The following is a 23515-nucleotide window of genomic DNA, read 5'->3' on the forward strand; positions in this document are numbered from 1 at the left end:
GGCTGGGGTTTCCGAGGGAATCTCTGATGAAAAGTTTCAATCAAAACCTCGTCATCTACATCCTCTGCCCTGACCCAGGTGTTTTCCGACTCCGGCTCCCCTTCCCACATTACCAAATACTCTACTTGCTCTCCCCTCCACCTGGAATCGAGAATCTCCGCTACATGGTAGCTGTGTTCTTTTTCCTCCATAGCTGGTCCCCTATTGACCCTCCCCTCTCTGTCCCCTATATACGGTGACAGCAATGATCTGTGGAACACTGGGTGCAACTTCATGTGGTTAGGTAACCGGAGTCTGAAAGCCACTGGGTTGACCTGTTGCGTGACTTCAAATGGGCCCAGCCTTTTGGGTCTTAACTTCTTACAACCTCCTTTAAATGGTAACCCTTGGGTGGACAACCACACCTGGTCCCCCACCCTAATGCTTTCTCCTTCCCTTCTGGTTTTGTCTGCCTGCCTCTTATATTCCTCCTTCGCCCTGTTTAAATTAAGTTGGAGCTGGCGATGGATCGCTTCCATTTCTTCAACGAACTGTTCTGCGGCTGGAACGCTCCAGTTCTCCCCCTCCCCCCCTGGGAAGGCTCGGGGATGACACCCGTGATTGGCCAAAAAAGGGCTCATTCCCGTGGACACGTTCTCCGCATTGTTATAGGCAAATTCTGCCAACGCCAGCTTCTCCACCCAATCATTCTCTCTGTCATTCACATAACACCTCAAATATTGCTGGAGGACACCATTAGCTCTTTCCGCCTGCCCGTTGGTTTCTGGATGGCGGGCAGTGGAAAAATTCACCTCTACATGCAATAAGCTCATGAGCTTCCTCCAGAACCTGGAAGTAAATTGTTTCCCTCGGTCCGAAACCACCCTCAAGGGGGCACCATGCAATCTAAACACATTTTCCACAAACAATTTAGCGGTTTCTTCTGCTGTGACCGCATGTGAGCAGGCTATAAAGTGGGCCATCTTGGTTAACAGGTCTACCACAACCATAATGGCTGTCTTCCCTTTGGACCTGGGCAGATCAGTCATAAAATCTATTGCCACTGCCTCCCATGGTCTTTCCGGCGTGGGTAGTGGTTCTAATAAACCTGCCGGTGCCCGCCTCTCCCCCTTGGCTCGTTGACATCGGTCACACCCTCTCACATACTCCCGCACATCTTCCCTGACCTTGGGCCACCAGAATTCCCTGGTAACCAGCCACATGGTTTTGTGTTGCCCAAAATGCCCTGCTGTGGGGCTATCGTGCAGTTGCTTGAGTACCTTTTCCCTCAATTCTCCTTCAGGTACGTATAACGCTCCCTTGTAGTACAACGCCCCGTTTCTCTCCTCAAAACCCCCGGGTTTGTCTCCCTCCCTCCTGAGACCCCTGAGTTTGTCCTGGGCATATTCATCCTGCACCGTTCCCTCTATCAGTTCCCTTAGCCCCACCAATGCCGCCCCACACACCCAGCGATCCTCGGGAATGACATGGGTCTCTTCGGGTGCACCCTCTCCCTCCAAATATTCAGGTTTGCGTGAGAGAGCGTCCGCCCTAACGTTCTCCTGGCCTGGTACGTAACAAATCTCAAAGTTAAATTTGGAGAACTCCTGGGCCCATCTCAACTGCCGTTGGTTGAGCACTCGCGCAGTTCTCCAATACTCTAGATTCTTATGGTCCGTGCGTACTTGCACCTTCTGTTGTGCACCAATTAGTAGGTGCCTCCATCTCCGGAAGGCCTCATAAATCGCAAGAAGTTCCCGGTCGTACACCGTGTAGTTTCTCTCAGATTTGTTCAGCTTTCGCGAAAAGAAGGCACACGGTCGCCACTCGGACCCCTCCTTCCCCGGCTGCAGAAGAAGCACCGCCCCTATGGCTCTGTCAGAAGCGTCTGTTTCGACCCTCAGCTTTTTTTGTAAATCCACATGTAGAAGTTGTTCGTCAGAGGCAAAGGCCTTTTTCAGTTCCTCAAACGCTCGCTCCGCCTCCCCCGTCCAAACAAACTTCTTTTTGCTGCTGAGACAGTCCGTGATGGGCGCCGTCAGGTGAGCGAAGTTTCGGATGAACTTACGATAAAAGTTTCCAAACCCTAGGAACCTCTGCACATCCTTCTTAGTCTTGGGGGTTTTCCATTCCAGCACCGCTTGAACCTTGCCGGGGTCCATGGCCAACCCCTTGTCTGACAAGCGGTACCCCAGGAATTCCACCTCCTTGGTATGAAACTGACACTTCTCCAGTTTCACCCACAGTCTGTTGGCTTGCAGCCTGCTCAACACTTCTCTGACGTCTCTCACATGTTGCTCCTCATTCTCCGAATACACCAACACGTCATCTAAGAAGGCCACGCAATTCTTGTAGAGCAAAGGCCCCAGTACATGGTTCATAAAGGCTTGAAAACACGCGGAGCCTGCTTGTAATCCAAAAGGCATAACGAGATATTCAAATGCCCCCAAAGGGGTGAACATGGTGGTCTTCCATTCATCCCCTTTCCTTATACGTATCAGGTTGTACGCCCCCCTTAGGTCCAGCTTTGTAAAAATCTTTCCTTTTCGCACCCTGGTCAAAATATCATCAATCCTGGGCATAGGAAAAGCCACCGGCTCTGTCACTGCATTTAGGGCCCGAAAGTCACATACCAGTCTCGGCTTGTCCGTGTTCTTTTTATCCACAAAAAACACTGGGCTACCCCCCGCTGCCTTGGACTCTCTGATGAAGCCTCTCTTCAGGTTCTTGTCAATGAACGCTCGCAACTCCTGCATCTCCCTGTCTGACATGGCATACAACCTGCCTACAGGAAGCTGTGCTCCAGGGAGTAAATTGATCTGGCAATCAAAGGGCCTATGCGGGGGTAGTTGGTCAGCTTCCTTCTCGCTGAACACGTCGCTGAGATCAGCATACTGTGATGGCACCTTCCCCTTCTCCATCACTTCCGTCCCTGCTAGGGTGGCTTGGGCCCCTGCTGACCCCTTTTCCCCCCTGCAGTGTTCTAAGCAATGTGCGGAACCGAAGGAAACCACTCTTTGATGCCAGCCCACCAGCGGATCATGTAGGGCTAGCCAGCTCATTCCCAAAATAATGGGAGCGCCTCCCAAGGTGGCCACATTAAACGCTATCAGTTCTGTGTGCCTTGCCACCCTCATTATCATTGGGATGGTCTGCAAGCTGACGCCTCCTCCCAACAGTTCTCTGCCATCGATCGTGGTCACCTGCAGGGGGTTGCTTAAGGGGATAGTCTGTATCTGGTGTTCAGCCGCAAACTCCTTGCTCATAAAATTGCAGGAGCTGCCTGAGTCCAACAGCGCCTTTATTTTTAGGGGGTGTCCATTTTGCAACTCTAGCGACACTTCAATCACTAGAGCAGGTCGAGGAGCTTCTGGCACTGGCACTTGGGAAAGGGGCACTTTCACTGCTCTTTGGCCTGGCTGCAGTGCCCTGCTGGCAACCAGGCGTTGGCTTTTACCTGCTCCGTTTCTCCCTGCTCTTCCCCCTCAACAGTTCCCACCATCCCTTGCCATTCCTTCCTCTGGGGGCAGACTCTGGCAAAGTGGCCTGGCTGTTGGCAGAGATAGCATTTCCGGGGTCCCTTTCCCTCCTTCTTCGCCCCCTCACTGGGCTTTGAAACTGCGCGCGCGCGGGCTGTTCCGATTTCCATCGGCTCTGCCGGCGGGAAAGCTGGCTCAGGAATGTCTGGAATGCGTAACTCCTTCCAACGTTCCCCTCTCCCTTCCCGCCTCTCCAAGGCTCTTGCCTCCTGGCGCGCTCCAATGGTCAGCGCAGATTTGGTCAGCTGATCCATAGACACCGCCCTGGGGCTCCTGGCCAGCTCGTCTTTCACAGCTGAAGAAAGACCTTCTTCAAATAGCATCTGAATGGGTGCTGCCGATAAATCCCACCCCAATCTGTGAATCAGCATGGTAAATTCAGTCCAGTACTCACGGACAGATCTGCTTCCCTGCTTGCAAGCCATTAGCTGTCTGCGCACTACCCCCTCCTCAATATCGCTGGAGAACATGATATCCATTGCACGAAAGAATTTCATAGTGTCCTTCAGGATATCGTTGTGCGTTGCCATCAGGGGTCGAACCCAATCTCGCGCTCCCTTCTCAAGATGCCCAATTACGAAAGCAACTCGGGATTCCTCATCAGGGAACTCATCAAACTGCACATTCAGGGCATATTGCATTTCAGTCCTAAAGGCATGGTAATCCTTGGGGTCCCCCCCAAACTTCTGCACTAATCCTGGTACCTTTCTGGGGAACTGAGTGGTTCTCCCCTTCTTGTCTGCATCTTGAGCCCTCCTCTCCTCGAGCCTCGCCGTCTGCAGCGCAAGTTGGACCTCCAATGCTCGGTATCTGTCTTCCAAGCTTGGACCAGCTCCACCCCCTGCGGCTCCGGCTCCTGCTGGGTCGCTCATGATGCCTTCTCCTGCACAGGCAGCGTACAGAGACTGTCGGACTGCTGTCAGGGGATGATTAGCTGCTTGTGCTTAAAATAGTGCCCCTTCAGAGTTTGTGCGACCCCACAAACCTCTGTGTGTGACAGAGCTCCTCAGACATGTCTGCTCTAGTCACTTGTAGAGTCCGACAGTGGCTGTCTGCGGAAGCGCTTCCAGCAAAGAAGTTCCTTAACGGAAACGCGTCTCCTGGACTCACGACGTGACAGCTTCCGGCGAAGCATAGGTCTCCCTGCAGTTGCTTCTGACACCTCCCCGCTATTTTCGCTCGAAGTGTCTCTCACCCCTTTCTCTCCCCTTCTGCTTCCTGCCTGGGCTGCTGCGTCTCTCTCAGCATTACTGAGATCCTCCTCCAGAGACCCCGCGCTCCCCCTGCTGGTCCCTGCCTTGGCTGTTGACTCTCTCCCAGTCTCTGGGAGCCCTACCACTTCCCTTTCCTCTGATGTCAGTTCCCTGACACATCCCTCTGTATTCTCTGGGTTTTCTTCCCCTTTTCTTTTTTATTGGTTTCCACATATTACATTACAATACAGATGTACCAAAGCCAACACCATTTCTTCCCCATCCCCTCATACATTTACATTTCCTCAATCCATCATATTATTCTTTTCTCCTTCCTCCCGCTTCCCTCCGCCCCCACTCGATTTCCTCCACATTATACAATTTACAATAATCTTTGCATTCTACAATCTTCTCAAATCATCTATATATTCTCATTATCTTTCCTTACTAATTTTTCTTCCGTCCAGTACTTCACATTTTAATCTAGGCATATTAGCATATCTTTTTTGAGCACTATTTTGCCATATATTCATCAAAACATTTCCACTCTCTCTGCGTTCTCTGTTCTTGAAATCAGAGGAACCTTCTAGCCCTTGGACTAGAAGGGTCTCCCATACTCTCCAGGGAGGTCCCTGCTGCCTGCTCTCTAATTCCCCCCTCCTCATTCTCTGCTACCTCATAACTCGGGGTTTCCTCATTCATCTGGACATCATCCCTGTCTCCCTCTGCTCCTGAAACTGCTGGAGACGGGGAGGGTGAAAATCCCCACTCCTCCTCCTCTTCTGAGAGGAGCCAATCAGACCGAGGGCTCATTTCCCATTCCTCCTGTTCAGTCCAGTCCCTGACAGGCAGGAAAGAGTGGCAGGCTTTGGGTGGGAAGAAGGGAGCCTGGTAGGCAGAAAGAAGAAAGTCAAGTGGGCAGAAAGAAGGAGACTTTGTGAAAAGGCTTAGGAGGAAGGAGAAGAGAAGGACTGGATCTAGACACATTAAAAAATAATAATAATTCAGGAAAACGTGTTGGAAACCCCATAATGGGAAATTGTGTTTCCGAAAGACTGAACTCTACAGCGCCATCTGGTGTCACATTGTTATAACACATTTATAACACTCCCCCACTCCCCTAACGTATCTGAGTCCAATGACTTGCCTGCCTCATTGCATCTTCCAGGGAGGAGGGTTTTTTTTTGGGGGGTGATGCCTTTGGATGTGGGGTATTCCTTTGCAAGTGGATTTTCTGAAGTGTAGGTGGGTTGCCATGAGGCAAGACACAGTGATAACAGCAAGAACCTTTATTGAACTAACAGAACTGGACAACAGGGGCAAAGCAGCTGCTTATATACATTTCTGAAGGCCGGGGCCGCTCCCACTCCCAACATGATTGGCTGTCTAAACTTCCAAGCTGAGAATCATGACTCAGAGTTTAAGGGCCAATGGTGGAGGCCCAATTCCTGAAATGTTCTGCGATTGGATATCATGTATCGAATCAGAACACAGGGGCTCAGAATCCTTAGTCCAGACTCAAGCTCAAGCAAACACAGACCACTGAATACATAACATATTCCATCTCACCTTTCCTATCCATTGACTGTCCCTCTTTCCTTCCTGATGCCCTGAAGCAGCACCCTCCCCAACAATCAAATCCTCCGCTCCATGGTTACTGAGCAAATTATTCAATTGGGGAGGGGGGAGGCAGTGTGTTTCTTTGCAAGCAGGGTGCTCCTTTGGGGACTCCTCCACTCACCTGCAGTACAATCCTTTGCAAGTCTGTGAGAATTGAAACCAACTGCACCCCACTCTAGATGGAAGGGGAGTAGATGCAATGTCTCATTCCCTTTTCTAACCATACACTGGATTGCAGCAAAAGAACAATATTTCTATATTTGGAGCTGGAGGGCATTTGTCTTTCATCTCCGAAAGGGTTTATCAGCACTAGGAAATATTTCCTGCATTTTTGCACACCATACAATGCTATCTGTGTGTGTGTGTGTGTGTCATACATTAAAAATTAGGTAAAACTCAATTTGGTATTGCAATATGCGGTATATGGGTTTCTCTGTGGCCTAAACCACTGAACCTCTTAAGCTTACTGATCGGAAGGTTGGCAGTTTGAATCCCCACGTCGGGGTGAGCTCCCATTGCTCTGTCCCGGCTTCTGCCAACCTAGCAATTGAAAAGCACATCAGTGCAAGTAGATAAATAGGTACCACAGTGGCAGGAAGGTAAACGGCGTTTCCATGCACTCTGGTTTCCATCACGGTGTTCCATTGCACCAGAAGCGGTTTAGTCATGCTAGCAACCTGACCTGGAAAGCTGTCTGTGGACAAACACCAGCTCCTTCGGCTTGAAAGCGAGATGAGCGCCGCACACCATAATCACCTTTGACTGGACTTAATCGTCCAGGGTTCCTTTACCTTTCACCTTATGACCCCATGCATATTTATTCAGCTCAGAAGCAGTCTTCTATTTAGTGAGATATTTCCTGTTGTTCACCGTCTTAAAAAGATGTTAAGAAATGGCTTCTGCCGGAAGTTTACTCTACTAGCAAACCTTAGATCTGAAGTGGTGGTGGTGAGTGTTATTTTATTTGTGCCATCTGTACCATTTAGAAGGCAATAGCGTATCATGTTGGATTTTTGCGTGACATACACATGAAGTACAGTGCAGAAAAAAGCCTTGGGGCAATGAAGACTATTGTAGTAAATATGCTTGTTTTCCCACTATGGAATAGTGTTGTAGTTAGAATGCTTGGACTAGAACCTGGGAGACCAGGGTTCAAATCACTGCTCAGCCATGAAACTCAATGGGTGACCTTGGGCCAGTCCCTGTCTCCAAACCTTATCTACCTCACAAGGTGGTTTTGAGGATAAAATAGGAGGAATAGAACCATATATGCTGCCTTCAGCTCCTTAGAGGAAAGTGGGAATATAAATGTGAGAAATGAATAACAAAGATTAATGTAGAGCTGAATTACTAATATGAAGTAGACACTGCTAGGAGAGTAATTGCTGTTTGAGATCTATAAACATATTTGAGAAATAACATTTGCATGGAAATTTCCAGTTCTTTGAGAAGCCATGAGTGCTAAATGGTGCCTTTTATAATTTCTTAGTTGATTTCCAATTAAAACTTGCAAGTTTTCTCCGTTGGGAATTTCTCACACGTCTGGACTAGAAAGTGAAGACTTTGCAAGATTATGTGTTCCCCTTGATTTGGAGGAAATCCAATTTCAGCATCCATTGAGATTTGAAATTTCGAGGCAGGGGGAGGGACATGCATGCAGGATTCTTAGATCCTGTAACTTCTAAGTCATCCCAACTGTTTTCTCCTTTTCATCTTATTTTTTTCTTATTATTTTAGTTTGACTCTATGAGGTTAATTGAATTGACATAAGATTAGCATACAGCCCATTCTCTACTGGGGCATTATCATGCTACAGAATTGGCTTAATAACATGCATCAAGGGGCTTGGGTTTCTATAAACCTGGTCCATTAAACCTTATCTTCCTGCTAGAATCCAGAAAGTTTAACCCATTCTATGGGACATGGGCGGCGCTGTGGGTTAAACCATAGAGCCTAGGACTTGCCGATCAGAAGGTCGTGGTTCGAATCCCGCGACGGAGTGAGCTCCTGTTGCTCGCTTCCTGCTCCTGCCAACCTAGCAGTTCGAAATCACGTCAAAGTGCAAGTAGATAAATAGGTACCGCTCCAGCGGGAAGGTAAACAGCGTTTCTGTGTGCTGCTCTGGTTCGCCAGAAGCAGCTTCGTCATCCTGGCCACATGACCCGGAAGCTGTATGCCGGCTCCCTCGGCTTATAGAGCGAGATGAGCGCCGCAACCCCTGAGCCGGTTACGACTGGACCTAATGGTCAGGGGTCCCTTTACCTTAACCCATTCTATTTTGGGAAGATGTTTGCAGCTAATATTACAGTTGTCCATGCACTGACAATCTCAAGACTGGATTACTGCAATGGGCTTAGTTGGTACAGGACATAGTGGTTAGTTTGCTTGTGATTACTACTGCCATCATATAGCACTTTACTTGGAGGATGCTCACTGGCTGCCAATTTGCTACTGAGTCAGGTTCAAGGTGTTACTACTCACATATAAGGATATACACAGCCCAGGACCAGATTGCTCGAACTACTGCTTATACTGTATTATACTATTCCTTATACTGTATTTTCCCATGTATAAAGCGCCCCCATGTATAAGATAGGGCTGCCATGTTTTGAAAAGCAAAAAATTGGGCGCTATGACGACTCTCATTTTAAATACTCCTACTATATGGAGGCTATACAGTAGACGCTGTGATACATTGCTGAGGGGGCAGGAGAAGAGAAGAGGAAAGCAAGACTTCATCCACCAGTTATGTCAATATCTCATCCAGAAAGTATAGGCACAGACATAGGCAAATTTGAAAAATCCACCTGGAAAGAATTTTTACCCCTGAAAAAGAGGATGAGCATATCACCCTATAATCGCCTTTGACTGGACTAGAAGATGCCCTAGAAGATTGTGTTGTTGTTTTTACTTTTATTATGCATTTTGTGGTTTTATATTTTGATTTTATTCTGTGAACTGACCTGAGACCCCCGGGTTTAGGGTGGTATATAAATTCAATACATACATACATACATACATACGTGTGTGTGTGTGTGTGTGTGTGTGTGTGTGTGTGTAATATTTTTGAACCCAAAATTAAGAAATCAATATTTTAAATATCAAACAGAACAACTTTGAACTTTTTTTTGGGGGGGGAGGTTGCCTAAAGTTGTTGAGTTTTTTGCAGAGGTCCCCCAAAGTTAGGGTTGCCAAAGCCCGAACCCCTGTGTATTCACCATCTCTGTAAAGGACACCCCCCAATTTTTGACTAAAGAAATTATCAAAAATGTTCTCTTATATGCAGAAAAATATAAATACCCAGCTGGTCACTGTGATTCTCCCAAAGCTCAGAAGCCTGCTCTGAAGTCACTCAGCCTCTTCCTGATATACATGTGTGGTGCATGCTGCATTTCTGCTTGAGGAGAAATGGGAATGGGTTTCCCCGCACCCCCAGTGTCAGTGCCATTCCTCTCTTACCTGCATTTTCAGCAAAGCATCAGCTTCCATCCAGATCTCAAGAGATCTCATGCACTCTTGTGAGGTTTTGGCAAGATCTCACGACATCCCTCTGCAATGGAATAATAATAATAATAAATAATAAATAAATAAATAAATAAACAAACCTCGCCCTTCTTGGCCAAAACCAGGCTCAGAGCGGCTAACATCAAATATATAACATACAGTCATGCCTCATGTTACGTCCGCTTCATGTTATGTTCCTTCAAGATACATCCCGTGGTGACCCGGAAGTACCGGAAAGGGTTACTTATTATTATTATTATTACTTCCGGGTTTCGCCCCTCGCGCATGCGCAGAAGTGCAAAATGACATTACACGCATGCGCAGAAGCGACAAATCGCAACCCGCGCATGCGCAGACGCGCCACTGCGGGTTGCATTCTTTTCATGTTGCGAACAGGCCTCCGGAACGGATCCCGTTTGCAACCAGAGGTACCACTGTATTGACATAAAATCAGGCAATCAATTAAAATCCATACTAAAATAAAATCAGTATCAAAGTGAAATCCAGTCAGATGGCAACCCGCAGATTAGGGTTAGGGACCTTAAATGCTCACTGGCTTAACTGTTTGTACTGATTTTATATGAGCCTGTGAGAAAAGTTGGGGGGCCACATTCGTACAGGTTCTTATAAGGAGAGAGGGGGAGTCAGACTGGACCCCGGCGGAAGAGGAAAGGCAGGTTCCACACCTAAGGCTCTTGCAGCTCAAGGCAGACGCTTCACCTCACCTCCTCAGTGGGTTGATTCTGCTGATCTTACATGGGACAGAAGAGTAAAAATCAGCATTCGACTGAAGCAAAATTTCTGGGGAACTTCTGAGCAGGAGCCTTAAAAGTCTCGTTTCTTGGTTTTGTAGGTGATTTCCCAGAGGGTCACAGGACACCAGGGATTAAGTTCTGGAGCATAATACACCTGCCAGGGCTTTAACTGCATTGATACGTGGTCTTGTCTGCCTTTGGGGTCCTCTGCCGTGCCTTTTATAACCTGAGTGAAACGTCACTCAGCTGATTCAGGTTGCTGATGTCAAAATTAATCAAAATTCTCCCGATTTCATAGCAGTGTGTTTGCATGCAATACATAGCGCTGCTTCCCATCACGGCGTCTCCTCTCTAAATCCTCCTCTCGCTTGCAATGGTTATTCTTTTTTAAAGAAAACAAGGAAGCCAAGCACACCTGCATTAGGGCTCCATTTGCGTGTGCTATGCTGTCAACTCCTCCCCCCCCCAAAAAAAAATGGTGTTTGAATTTTCTAGGGATGCATCATTCTTGCTTCAGGTAGCCCTCCCTTCTCTGCAGCAGCACCCGGCATAGTAATGAGGCGGTTACCATGGAAATATGAGCATGACTTGTTCTGCCGTGTAGCTCTTCTGATTTTTATGAACTTCTTTCCAGCTTCTGGAAAGCTTCCCGCGGAATGTGTGCGATAGCCCCGGAGATGAGAGCACTGCAATGCAAAGTGAAATCTCTCTCACACACACATGCACACACATAAACACACATATGCACTCCATTATTATTTCAATGAGGCTATTTTAAGGACAGCAAAAGGGGGTTGGGGGTTGGAAATGAATTGACTACAGGAATTGTTTTAGTTAGGAACACAGGAAAAATAGGAACCTGCCTTACGCCAGACCCATTAATACACCTAGCTCTGTATTATCTCTACTGATTAGCAATGGCTCCCCAGGGTTTAAAGGGAGAGCTGGAGATAGACCGGAGCTGGGGAGAGATGGAGATGGACTTTTGCTTGCAAGCCAGAAGCTCTACCATTGAGCTGCAGTCTCTTCCCCCACCCCCCGCAAAACCCCCCAGCCAAGACCAATGTATTCCCTTCCCCAGTACAGTGGTACCTCAGGTTAAGAACTTAATTCGTTCTGGAGGTCCGTTCTTAACCTGAAACTGTTCTTAACCTGAGGTACCACTTTAGCTAATGGGGCCTCCCACTGCTGCCGCCACACGATTTCTGTTCTCAAACTGAAGCAAAGTTCTTAACCCGAGGTACTATTTCTGGGTTAGCAGAGTCTGTAACCTGAAGCGTCTGTAACCTGTAGCGTCTGTAACCTGAGCTATCACTGTATGCCTGAATGAACGTCTCCACCCCCATCGTTCTGCCCGGACACTGAGGACCAGCTCCAAGGGCCTTCTGGCGGTTGCTTCCCTGTGAGAAGTAAGGTTACAGGGAACAGGCGGAGGGCCTTCTTGGTAGTGGCACCCACCCTGTGGAACGCCCTCCAATCAGATGTCAAGGAAATAAACAACTACCTGACGTTTAAAAGACATCTGAAGGCAGTCCTGTTTAGGGAAGTTTTAAGTTAATTCTGTTGGGAGCCTCCCAGAGTGGCTGGGGAACCCCAGCCCGGTGGGAGGGGGTATAAATAAATAAAATAATAATAATAATAATAATAATAATAATAATAATAATAATAATCATTATTATTATTATTATTATTATTATTATTATTATTATTATTATTCCCCATCCATATCTTGTAAATGAGGAAGCTGACTTATACTGAGTCAGTCCATTGGTCCAACTAGTTCAGTATTGTCCACACTGGCTGATAGACAGGAAACATTCCTAGTAGAGAATCTGGGACCTTCTGTGAGCAAGAACCACCAGCACTTAATACTTTTGTCTGAGTTTTTCTTTTCTTCCATAAAAAGAAATCTAGATTTGGAAGGGACCTCAAAGATCATGTAGTTCAATCCCTCTTAGTAAAGGATCTGCAAGGCAGGATGTAGATTACAGCTTCCCTGACAGATGCTTAAAAATGCTTAGGATTGCAGCGTAAGTCTTGACCAACTTACCTGGGAGTAAGCTCCATTGAATACAGTGGGACTTCTTTCTGAGTAGACACGGTAAGACTCCATTTACAGCAAATGACTCAACACTCCCCGTGTTTCCTAAAAACAAATAAATGACTGGCTGTAGAAGCATGTAGTTAAAGAATTTAAAGAGGATTGGCTACATCTTCCTCCAAAATTATAAGAAAGGCTTCATATGCCAGCTTCACTATTTCCTTCATTTAGTGCAGGTATTTTTTTCTCCAGTAGAAACAGGACTTTGTTTTTGCACCTACACACTCACACACAGAGAGAACACTTTTAATTGTTCTCCGAGACATGGAGGGGAGGAAAAAGGAAAACCTGGACATTTCAGGCCCAAATCAGAAACCAGGATGGCTTCTGTAATTTCGGGACTGTCTCTCGAAAACAGGGCACATCTTTCTTTACAACACTCCTGTGAGGTAGCTTCAACAGAGAGGTTGCAGTTGGCTCAAGGTGACTGTATATGAAATACAGTGGTACCTCAGGTTACATACGCTTCAGGTTACATACGCTTGGCTCAAGGTGACTGTATATGAAATACTGTGGTACCTTGGGTTACATACGCTTCAGGTTACATACGCTTGGCTCAAGGTGACTGTATATGAAATACTGTGGTACCTTGGGTTACATACGCTTCAGGTTACATACGCTTGGCTCAAGGTGACTGTATATGAAATACTGTGGTACCTTGGGTTACATACGCTTCAGGTTACATACACTTGGCTCAAGGTGACTGTATATGAAATACAGTGGTACCTCGGGTTACATACGCTTCAGGTTGCAGACTCCGCTAACCCAGAAATAGTACCTCAGATTAAGAACTTTGCATCAGGATGAGAACAGAAATTGTGCGCCAGCAGTGCGGCAGCAGCAGGAGGCCCCATTGGCTAAAGTGGTGCTTCAGGTTAAGAACAGTTTCAGGTTAAGAACAGACCTCCGGAACAAATTAATACTTAACCCGAGGTACCACTATATGTAGAATTGGGTGCCCTATTTTCATCAGAGAAATGTTGGATTGCCTGCGAAATACCTGGTCAGCGAGAACAAAATGGGACATCACCGGGCCACAGGAATTATAGCAATTGTTCCTCTACATTCTAGGAGCAATTGTGTGTTTGTACATATTTTGTTTCATGTACCATAAATAGTGTGCATTTGCAATGTCCCCAAAGCCAATGGCTTCTCCTGGGCAATACTGAACTCTCAGTTGTTGAAACGCTTATGTTTTTGTTATATTGATTTCCAAGCTAAGTGAGTTGGCCAACTGAGGATGGGGGGGGAGTATTCCAGTCTACTGGGCCTGCGACCTTAAATCGCTTCAATTAATGTCTGTCTGAGCATTGGAGTATGCGCTGGCTGGGACTCCCTATGGCCCTGAACAAAGCCCAGCAACAAAATGTTCTGTTGGTCTGCGGCTTTGGGGATTTCGCTTGCCAATGCAAATTGCTCAGCATCTCATCCTAGGTCCCTATGTTTGGGAAGGAAAGGTTCATTTACAATGATATTTTTGGTCTCCTGGCTGCTTTGCTTTTGATTGCTGAATAATCTTTGCAGTCTGAAAGAGTCCTCCAGTCGTACTCCGATGAGGATGGGGGGGGGGACAGAGAAGATGAAATAGCTTTTCCTCCTTATGGAATTTAGGGGTGCAGATGGAGGGGAAGCTGCCTTGATATGTACATCCCCCCCCTTTCTATTAGAGCAGGAAAAATGCTTGGGAGGGTAGTTTTGTTTTTTTGATTGAGAGTTTCTATAGGGAATTGGGGGTAAAGGTAAAGGGACCCCTAACCATTAGCTCCAGTCATGACTGACTCTGGGGTTGCGGCGCTCATCTTGCTTTATTGGCCGAGGGAACCGGCGTACAATGTCTGGGTCATGTGGCCAGCATGACTGAGGCGCTTCTGGCGAACCAGAGCAGTGCACAGAAACGCCGTTTACCTTCCCGCCAGAGCGGTACCTATTTATCTACTTGCACTTTGACGTGCTTTTGAACTGCTAGGTTGTCAGGAGCTGGGACCGAGCAATGGGAGCTCACCCCGTCATGGGGATTCAAACCGCCGACCTTCTGATCGGCAAGTCCTAGGCTCTGTGGTTTAACCCACAGCGCCACCCATGTCCCAGTTGGGGGTAGGGGAGTATTTAATTTATAGAAAGTAACCTTACAGATATAAGGTTGATATCTGTCTTTCAATTAAAGACGAATGTGTGTGACAATGACCAGGGGCATAGCTAGCTGCTCTGGCACCTGGAGCTGTGGGGGCAGGGCGATCCACCTATGGGGGCGCCACAGCGATCCGCCCAGGGGGCGATGCGGTGAGCTGCCCACGGAGTCTGCCTGGCGGACGCAAGCCCCACGCGGCCATTTCAGGCAGCACAGGGCCCCAATCCACCACATCACTCCCAGGAGAGACATGCGGCTCAGGCGCGCTGCAGGCCGGGCCCCACAATAAGTGCTGCCCCCCACGGTGTGCCATTATGTCACCCAGTGGCGTAGAGTGGGTTGTCAGCACCCGGGGCAAGGCAAGTAATTTGCGCCCCCTAACCCGTGGATTTACGCCCCCTAACCCATGGATTTGCGCACCCTAACCCTAACCCCCAGATGTTGCGCCCGGTGTGGCCGGCCCCCCTGCACCCCCCACGCTACGCCACTGATGTCACCCCCTCAGGGATGACACCCGGGGTGGGCTGCACCCCCTGAACACCCCCCTTCCTACTCCCCTGACAACGACAAGCTGCACTTTGGCTCTGTAAAAAGACAGAAGTGGCACACTTTGTTCCAGGGCAGGGGAACTTTCAGCCCACAGGCCACTCTTGGTCTGCCAAGGAATCCAATTTAACCCGCAAGACCATTTCTCCGAAACCGACCCTACCTGTCAGTCAGCTGCCATTACTGGGTGTTATCAGCTGATAAGCAGGCACAAGGTTTAATCCTGCTGGGTGCTGGATTGCCAGCCAATAAGTGAAGAGTTCATTCCTGCTGACCTTGAAGCTGACCTTGTCAGGGTGTTCTCTGAACAGTGTCTGCCATTCATCAAATGCCTGGGTAAACAGGAATGTTTGAAAGCTCCTCCTGAAACTCAGTGAAAGAGACAGACACAACTCACCAGCAGAGGGGGGGCATTCCACAAATGGGAAACTGCCACTGAAAAGGCACTGCTACGTTATGGGTCCATGCCAACTGGGCAGCCCCTAGTGGTGGCATCACCACCTAGGGCTCAACTCTCTATCATAGGGTATGAGATGGTTGATGTTGGAGAAGGTGCTCATTTAGGTCCTTGTGTTCCAAGCCATTTGGGGGTTTGTATGCTAATACTAACACCTTGATGTAGTGTAACTCTACCTGGGCACCAAATGACAAAGCACTAATTTTAAAATAGTATATTAATAGAGTTTCAAACTATATTGAAGAAAGGGACATTATGTCAGCTGTAGAACATGTGCCTTGAATGCAGAAGGTCCAAGTTTCAATACAATGGTACCTCGGGTTAAGTACTTAATTCGTTCCGGAGGTCCATTCTTAACCTGAAACTGTTCTTAACCTGAAGCACCACTTTAGCTAATGGGGCCTCCCGCTACCGCCGCACCGCCAGAGCACAGTTTCTGTTCTCATCATGAAGCAAAGTTCTTAACCCGAGGTAATATTTCTGGGTTAGCGGAGTCTGTAACCTGAAGCGTATGTAACCTGAAGCGTATGTAACCTGAGGTGCCACTGTACTTGACATCTCACACCAAAAGGATCCTGGGTAGCAAGAGCTGGCAAATACCTCTCCCTAAGACTTAGGTTTCTCAAACATGAATCCTAATACTGATGTAAAAGTTTTGATGTCTAAGTTTTCACTGTGTGTGTGTGTGTGTGTGTGTGTGTGTGCGCGCACGCGTGCAAGTGTGCAGTGCAGACTTTTGCTCCTTGTATTTGTGCATTCCAAACTCCTGCATGGCTCCCTGAACTGTTTGGGCAGTCTTCATCCCATCTTGGAAAGGAGGTTATAAAACATCAGAGCAAATGCAAAACTGCCAGAGCCAGGTCCCATTTCCACTATCAAATGAAAAGGTCTAACTCAGCTATCAGTGCTAGAAAGCAGAAAACGGTCGTCCAACCACACTGAAGCCATTTGTATGATTCATGGACATGTCCTCCCACCATAGTGAGAAGCAGATGACGGTTATTATTTCTTTTTAATGTCATCTGTCACTCCCAGGAGAGAGAGAAATGAGCCTGTCTTATGCACCATTGAAGATGGCTCATATGAGAGCAGATCTTTCTGCAAGTCAACCACCAGGGGCTTGACCCATCTCTCCATTTCATGGCTAACAGTTTGCTCTCGTTACAGAACTTCACCTCTTGCAGATAGGCAGGTGCTAGGACCTTCTGGTATCCCTTTAGGGCAGAAGGGATCCCTTTTGTGTTTTCCTAGGGAGGGGCAGTCCTGCTATGTGTTCAGGGGGTAGACCATTTTCCCCTTGGTCAAAGTAAAGGGAGATCAGTATTCAACCCCAAGGAATGCATTGCTTGTCTTGCAACAATCATTTATTATTTCTGTGTCTTGGTTAACTTGCACAGCTTAAGCATAGCAGTAAACACAGAAAACTGCCATATACTAAGTCAGGCTGTTCGAACGGACCTCCGGGACGAATTAAGTACTTAACCTGAGGTACCACTGTAATGACTTCAAGTTACAAGAAAGGAGATTTGGACTAAACATCAGGAAGAACTTTCTGACAGGAAGAGCTGCTGGGACAGTAGAATGGACTCACTCAGCAGGCTGTGGAATCTCCTTCCTTGAGGGTTTTTAAGCAGCAAACTCTGCTTATGGCCATTTGTCACGGGTGCTTTAGATGAGATTCCTGCATTGCAGGAGGTTGGAATAGATGGCACTTGGGGTCCCTTCCAACTCTCCAGTTCTGTGCTTCTATACAGTGGTGCCCCGCAAGACGAATGCCTCACAAGACGGAAAACTCGCTAGACGAAAGAGTTTTCCGTTTTGGAGGTGCTTCGCAAAACGAATTTCCTATGGGCTTGCTTCGCAAGACGACAATGTCTTGCGAGTTCCTGCTGGTTCCCCCTTTTTTCTAAGGTGCTAAGCCGCTTATCAGCTGATCCGATCAGCAGACAAGCCGCTAAAAGCCGCTAATAGCGCTAATCCGCTAATCCGTCAATGGGCTTGCTTCGCAAGACGAAAAAACCACTAGACGAAGAGAATCACAGAACGGATTCTTTTCGTCTTGCGAGGCACCACTGTACGTCTATGACTTTCCCAATCCTACCTGAAGATTAGGGATGGGAGATGCCATGTGATAAAATTTGGGGCCATATTCTGGCATGCAGGTATTTCCCATGAATTTCACTGGTAAATCGTGGAGGAACACAATCATCCATGTGTATACAGGGTGGTGACATGTCTAGTGACATCCACTGTTGTGTCGCATGCCACACCCACTGGTAGGAATTAAACTTAGTGTGGCATGGTAGTATATTGATTTTTTAAACAAAAAACTAAACACAGTTCTGTAATGCAACAGGTGTAAAAGGAATATTGTTAAATGAGAGGGGAAGTGCTGCCATTACAACCAGCAAAACTAACACAGCCATTCCCATTTTTGACTGCAGCATTAGTGTAACGTATAAACTCAGCTCAGCAGCATAGCTATGGTTTATTAGCTTTAGCTGTGGTAAGGGGGACGTGGGTGGCGCTGTGGGTTAAACCACAGAGCCTAGGGCTTGCCGATCGGAAGGTCGACGGTTTGAATACCCGTGACGGGGTGAGCTCCCGTTGCTCAGTTCCTGCTCCTGCCCACCTAGCAGTTCGAAAGCACGTCAAAGTGCAAGTAGATAAATAGGTACCACTCTGGTGGGAAGGTAAATGGTGTTTCCGTGCGCTGCTCTGGTTTGCCAGAAGTGGCTTAGTCATGCTGGCCACATGACCCGGAAGCTGTACGCCGGCTCCCTCGGCCAATAAAGCGAGATGAGCGCCGCAACCCCAGAGTCAGCCACGACTGGACCTATGGTCAGGGGTCCCTTTACCCCTTTACCAGGGGTATATAAGCTTGGTTGCTCATTAACCATGGTTTGTGGTTGGTTTATAAACCACAGGTAATGTTAACCACAGCTTACTGTTGTGTGTGAACCCACAGTCATATTGCCATTTCAAAAGAAATATCAGACTTTCAAGGGCAAGCTATACACTTAACGTAATGTATAGATTGCTGCTTGCAGAGTGGATGCCAGGATGTTCATTTAGTCTACAGTCAAGGTACCATCATTGAAAAGATCCTGGACCCTCTCAGGATGACCTTAAAAGCAGCCATGGCTGTTTGCTGCTTGCAGTTCTAACCGGAATATTGTTTTTCTCTTCTTACTCATGACCTGCCAATTTTCATGCCATCAGCTGCTTTACCACAGAATACTAATCACCAACTGAGGAAGGTGGGGGGAAGCATTTTTCTGTAAGCAAGCAAGTTGGCTTGATTCCCCCCCCCCACTGCTGCCCCCCCCCAAGCACAACCCTGATTGTTAGGCAGTTCACTGACATGATGCTACTAAAAATAACAGCAAACAGTTGCAGTGCACGGTCCATCTTTAATCCTATGTCTTCCGTGATGCTCACCTGGCTGGCCTGTTGAGTTGTAAGCTAGGTAATTCGCAGCTTCATTTTTCTCTATTGTACTTCCTTCTAGAATGAATATAAAAGCAGTGTTACTCATGACAACCACCGTTCATAAAACGGAGTTGTGGGTTATTTTAAAATCCTGTGTTTGGCTACCTCTTGTGGGTATTTCGGGAACAGCTTGCTCATTCTTATTTTTTTCTCTGAAATATGCAGCCTTTACCAAGCAGCTGCACACTTGCAGGATTTGACCTCTACATTGCTTAAGATTGTGGGGTTTTTCTCTCTCTCCCCAGACTGAGGATCTGTAATACTTTTGCTTAATAGAATTCTTAGAAAAAGGTTTTCTTGGGAAGCCACTGCAAATTCATAGAAAAATGTTTTCTTGGGGAAACCACTGCAAATTCTCAGTGAAAGGTGGTGGACTTTCCTTCATTGGAGGCTTTTAAACAGAGGTTGGGTGGCCATCTGTCAGGAGTTCTTTAGCTGTGATTCTTCCATTGCAAGGGGTTGGACTAAATGAACATTAGGTTACTTTCCAACTCTACAATTCTATGCTTGTATAGTGTGCTTATAAGAAAAATTGCTCAGCTCAGGATGATGCCCCCCCCCCCGAACAAAGCAGCTAGAAACTGCCATTCTGATGAGAAAATTTGACTATATATATAACCCTACCAGACTGTAGTTCATAGTTGTGTGCAGAGTTAAATTATGGAACTTCCTCCCATAGCAGGCTGTATTATCACCAACTTAGATGGCATTAGTAGATTAGACAAATTTATGGTTGAAAAGGCTATCTGTGGATGTTAGTCGTGTGCTTGGAGGCAGTAATGCTTCTCTATACCGATTACTTGAAAACAGCAGGAGGCAAAAGAGCTCTTGTGCTCAGATCCTGCTTGCAGGCTTCCCATAGGTGCATCTGGTTGGCCACTGCAAGAACAGGATGTTGGACTCGTTGGGCCATTGGCCTGATCCTGCAGGTGGTTCTTAGGAATGAAAACATTGCTCACAATTTTTTTATGTATTTGATGATGCATACAAAAGGAAGAAGGTTCCAGGTCTACTCCCAGACATCTCCAGCTTGGGTTGGATGAGTTGGAAACATTTATGCTTGAGAATCTGCAAGAGATTTTGCCAGTTAAAGTGGACTTTTCTGCACTAGATAGGCTTCAAGGGGGGGTTGGGGTAGATGACAGCACCCCAGGGCCACCAAGCACATTCTTCGTTTTAAGATTCCACCACCTTCCACAAGCACTGTGATTAGGGGGTTCTTGGTTAAGGTGAGAACATTCTACCCTAGCCCCGTGCATTGTGATCAGATTTGATACCTGTCCTGTGTTCTACCTATGCGTTATTTTAATTAATAATTGCAACATATTTGAGACTGGCCTTCTGGCCTTCTGAAACAATGGTTTGAGCTGTAGATTGCTACAAAATAATTCAGGATAACCTGGTCCACTCTTTAGTGATTTGTAGTTGCTTGACCTGATCTGAACAGGGCAGGAATCATCCCAAATTGCCCTGATTGAATTCAGGATTTGACCAAATCCTGTGCACAGCCCTATGAGACCATGAACCATTGTCATGCCTCTCTCTTGCCTGAACGGAGGGTGGAGATGGAAAGGAGCACGTGTATAAACCTTTTCCTTTTGTGCAGTAACCTACATTCCAGTCACGTTAGAAGTGGGTCTTGAGACCCTCAAAATAAAATCCTAGCAGAATTGGTGAAGCAGCAAGGAATTTATTGAATACGAAACATTCTTGCAAAAGCGGGTGTCCAAAGGAGGCACTGAGCCTCTTGGGCTTGCTGATCAGAAAGCCGGCGGTTCGAATCCCCACAATGGGGTGAGCTCCCGTTGCTCGGTCCCAGCTCCTGCCAACCTAGCAGTTCAATAGCATGCCAGTGCAAGTAGATAAATAGGTACCACTCCGGCAGGAAGGTAAACCGTGTTTCCGTGCACTGCTCTGATTTCGGTGTTCCACTGCACCAGAAGTAACTTAGTCATGCTGGCCACATGACCTGGAAAAACTGTCTGCAAACAAACATCAGCTCCCTCGGCTTGTAAAGCAAGATGAGCGCCGCAACTCCAGAGTCGCCTGCGACTGGACTTAACAGTCAGGGGTCCTTTACCTTTACCTTTTAAGCTTATATTCCCTATACCTGGAGTGCAGGTTCCCTCCCTTGTCTCCCCATTGGCTGGGTACTGCCAGGTTTACAGTCTATCACAACTGCCTAATTATCCTATTAACATTTCCCTTATTTGATTCTTTATTTCTATGCATTTACATAGTGGCTTAAGTGACAGAGCCACATCCTGACCACTAACAGGTGTAAGCGAGTTCTATAGCTGCTGAAGCTTACAATAAACTGTCTTTCAGCTACAAACTGTCCCATTTATGAGCATCCTAACCACAAGCAGTCAATATCTGAGTCAATCTGGACTGCTGACACTTGTCTACTTATTGCAACCACATTCTGACTACAAGCTCTAAATATCCCTAGTTGCTTGGACTGCTGACAGTTGACCAACTGTTTCATTTGTATGTGAAAAAGCAACACCCTCATTTCTCACAGTCATCAGAAAGTTGAGAGTCACATCCTTTATGCCACCGTTTGCCTGTTGCCTGCCTGTTATTGGCACTTAACTCCAGGAAGCCTGGCCACAAGATAACGTGGCCCTCAAACTTTGGCATGGATTTTTTTTTTTTGGGGGGGAAGTAGTTATTCTGATTCAAATATGAAAGGTAATGTGTAGTGTGTGAACGACAATTCAAACTAAGTTCTCATTGACTTCCCACAGTTTGACATGCAGCGGATAACTCTGGAGGAGCTGAAACATATACTGTACCATGCGTTCCAGGACCACTTAACAATGAAAGATATTGAAAACATCATCATCAATGAGGAAGAGAGCTTAAATGAGAACTCTGGCAACTGTCAAACAGAATTTGAAGGTGAGGTTCTCTTGCATATCTCAGGCAGAACAGTTTGTTCAGACCACTCGCCAAGGCAACTTAAGTCAACTGTGTGGCAGTCTATTCTTGCATAGGGACATGCCCATCTACTGCCCCAGAAAAACCAGGAAGTCCTGTTTCCCTCCATAAGAACATGGCAGCCATTTTGGGTGGCTTGCTCTTGCATGATTTTGGGCCAAGATCTCTCACTGCAATCTCGAGTTGAATTTTGGGTACACAATTTCACATGGGTCGTGTGCTGGAGTGTCGACCCAGAAGGCGTCTTCCCAGATTTGGGCCACATTGTATTGGAGGGTACGTAGAGATGCATCCAGATTTCAGATCCTAAATTTCCAGGATTTGTTTCTGAAGTGAAGGTCCTGGACTCACATGGTTAAAGGCTTTGTAATTATGGGTTGCATCCAACCCTAGTTGCACATACTCAGAGTGGGCCCATTGAAATTAATGGACATGACTGCTACCGTAGGCCCATTAATTTCAGTGGGCCTACTCTGGGTTGTAACCAACTCAATTCCAACCAAAGTAATTAAAATGGACGGCTGGGCTACATTTTGTATGCTGCGTAATGTGTATCAATAATGATCAAATTGATAAGTACCGTACTATTCCGTGTATTGGACGAGGTTTTTAGACTCAAAACTCATGTCTAAAAACTGGGGTCATCCAATACACGGATAGTGGCATGGGTGGGGGGGGGGGAGAAGAAGAAGAAGAAGAAGAGTTTGGATTTGATATCCCGCCTTTCACTCCCCTTCAGGAGTCTCAAAGCGGCTAACATTCTCCTTTCCCTTCCTCCCCCATGACAAACACTCTGTAAGGTGAGTGGGGCTGAGAGACTTCAGAGAAGTGTGACTGGCCCAAGGTCACCCAGCAGCTGCATGTGGAGGAGCGGAGACTCGAACCCGGTTCACCAGATTACAAGACTACCACTCTTAACCACTACACCACACTGACTGGTTGGCGGGTGAATGGCTTCCCCCAATGCTGCAGCAAGCAAGGAGCAATTTGGGGGCACTGGCTAGGGGCCCACAGCTTCTCACGATGCTGCTGCGCACAGGGTACAATCTGGGAATTCTGGCTGGCAGCACACAGCTCCCCCTGATGCCGCAGCAAGCGGGGAGTGATATGGGGCACTGACTGGCAGGAGGGCAACTTCCCCCGATCCCGCTGTGCATGGGAAGCAGTCCCTGGATCGTTTCCTGAACGCTGCGGCATCAGGGGAAGTTGCCCTCCAACCAACCAGCCGATGCCGCTACACAGAGGAAATGATCTAGGG

The 23515-nt window shown here is 47.2% G+C and overlaps 1 protein-coding gene across 4 annotated transcripts in view; it reads left to right on the plus strand.

Annotated features, from left to right (window-relative positions):
• CALN1 (calneuron 1) overlaps positions 1-23515 on the plus strand; it is a 137051-nt gene that overhangs the window by 111899 nt on the left and 1637 nt on the right. For all 4 annotated transcript variants that reach the window (XM_082201309.1, XM_082201311.1, XM_082201312.1 and 1 more), the window contains one exon: positions 22065-22218. In XM_082201309.1, coding sequence (XP_082057435.1) covers positions 22065-22218 — 154 coding nt within the window. The remainder of the gene's footprint in view (positions 1-22064; positions 22219-23515) is intronic.

Source organism: Podarcis vaucheri, assembly GCF_965113315.1.
Source record: "Podarcis vaucheri genome assembly, chromosome: 15".
In the NCBI taxonomy this organism is placed as follows: Eukaryota; Metazoa; Chordata; class Lepidosauria; order Squamata; family Lacertidae; genus Podarcis; species Podarcis vaucheri.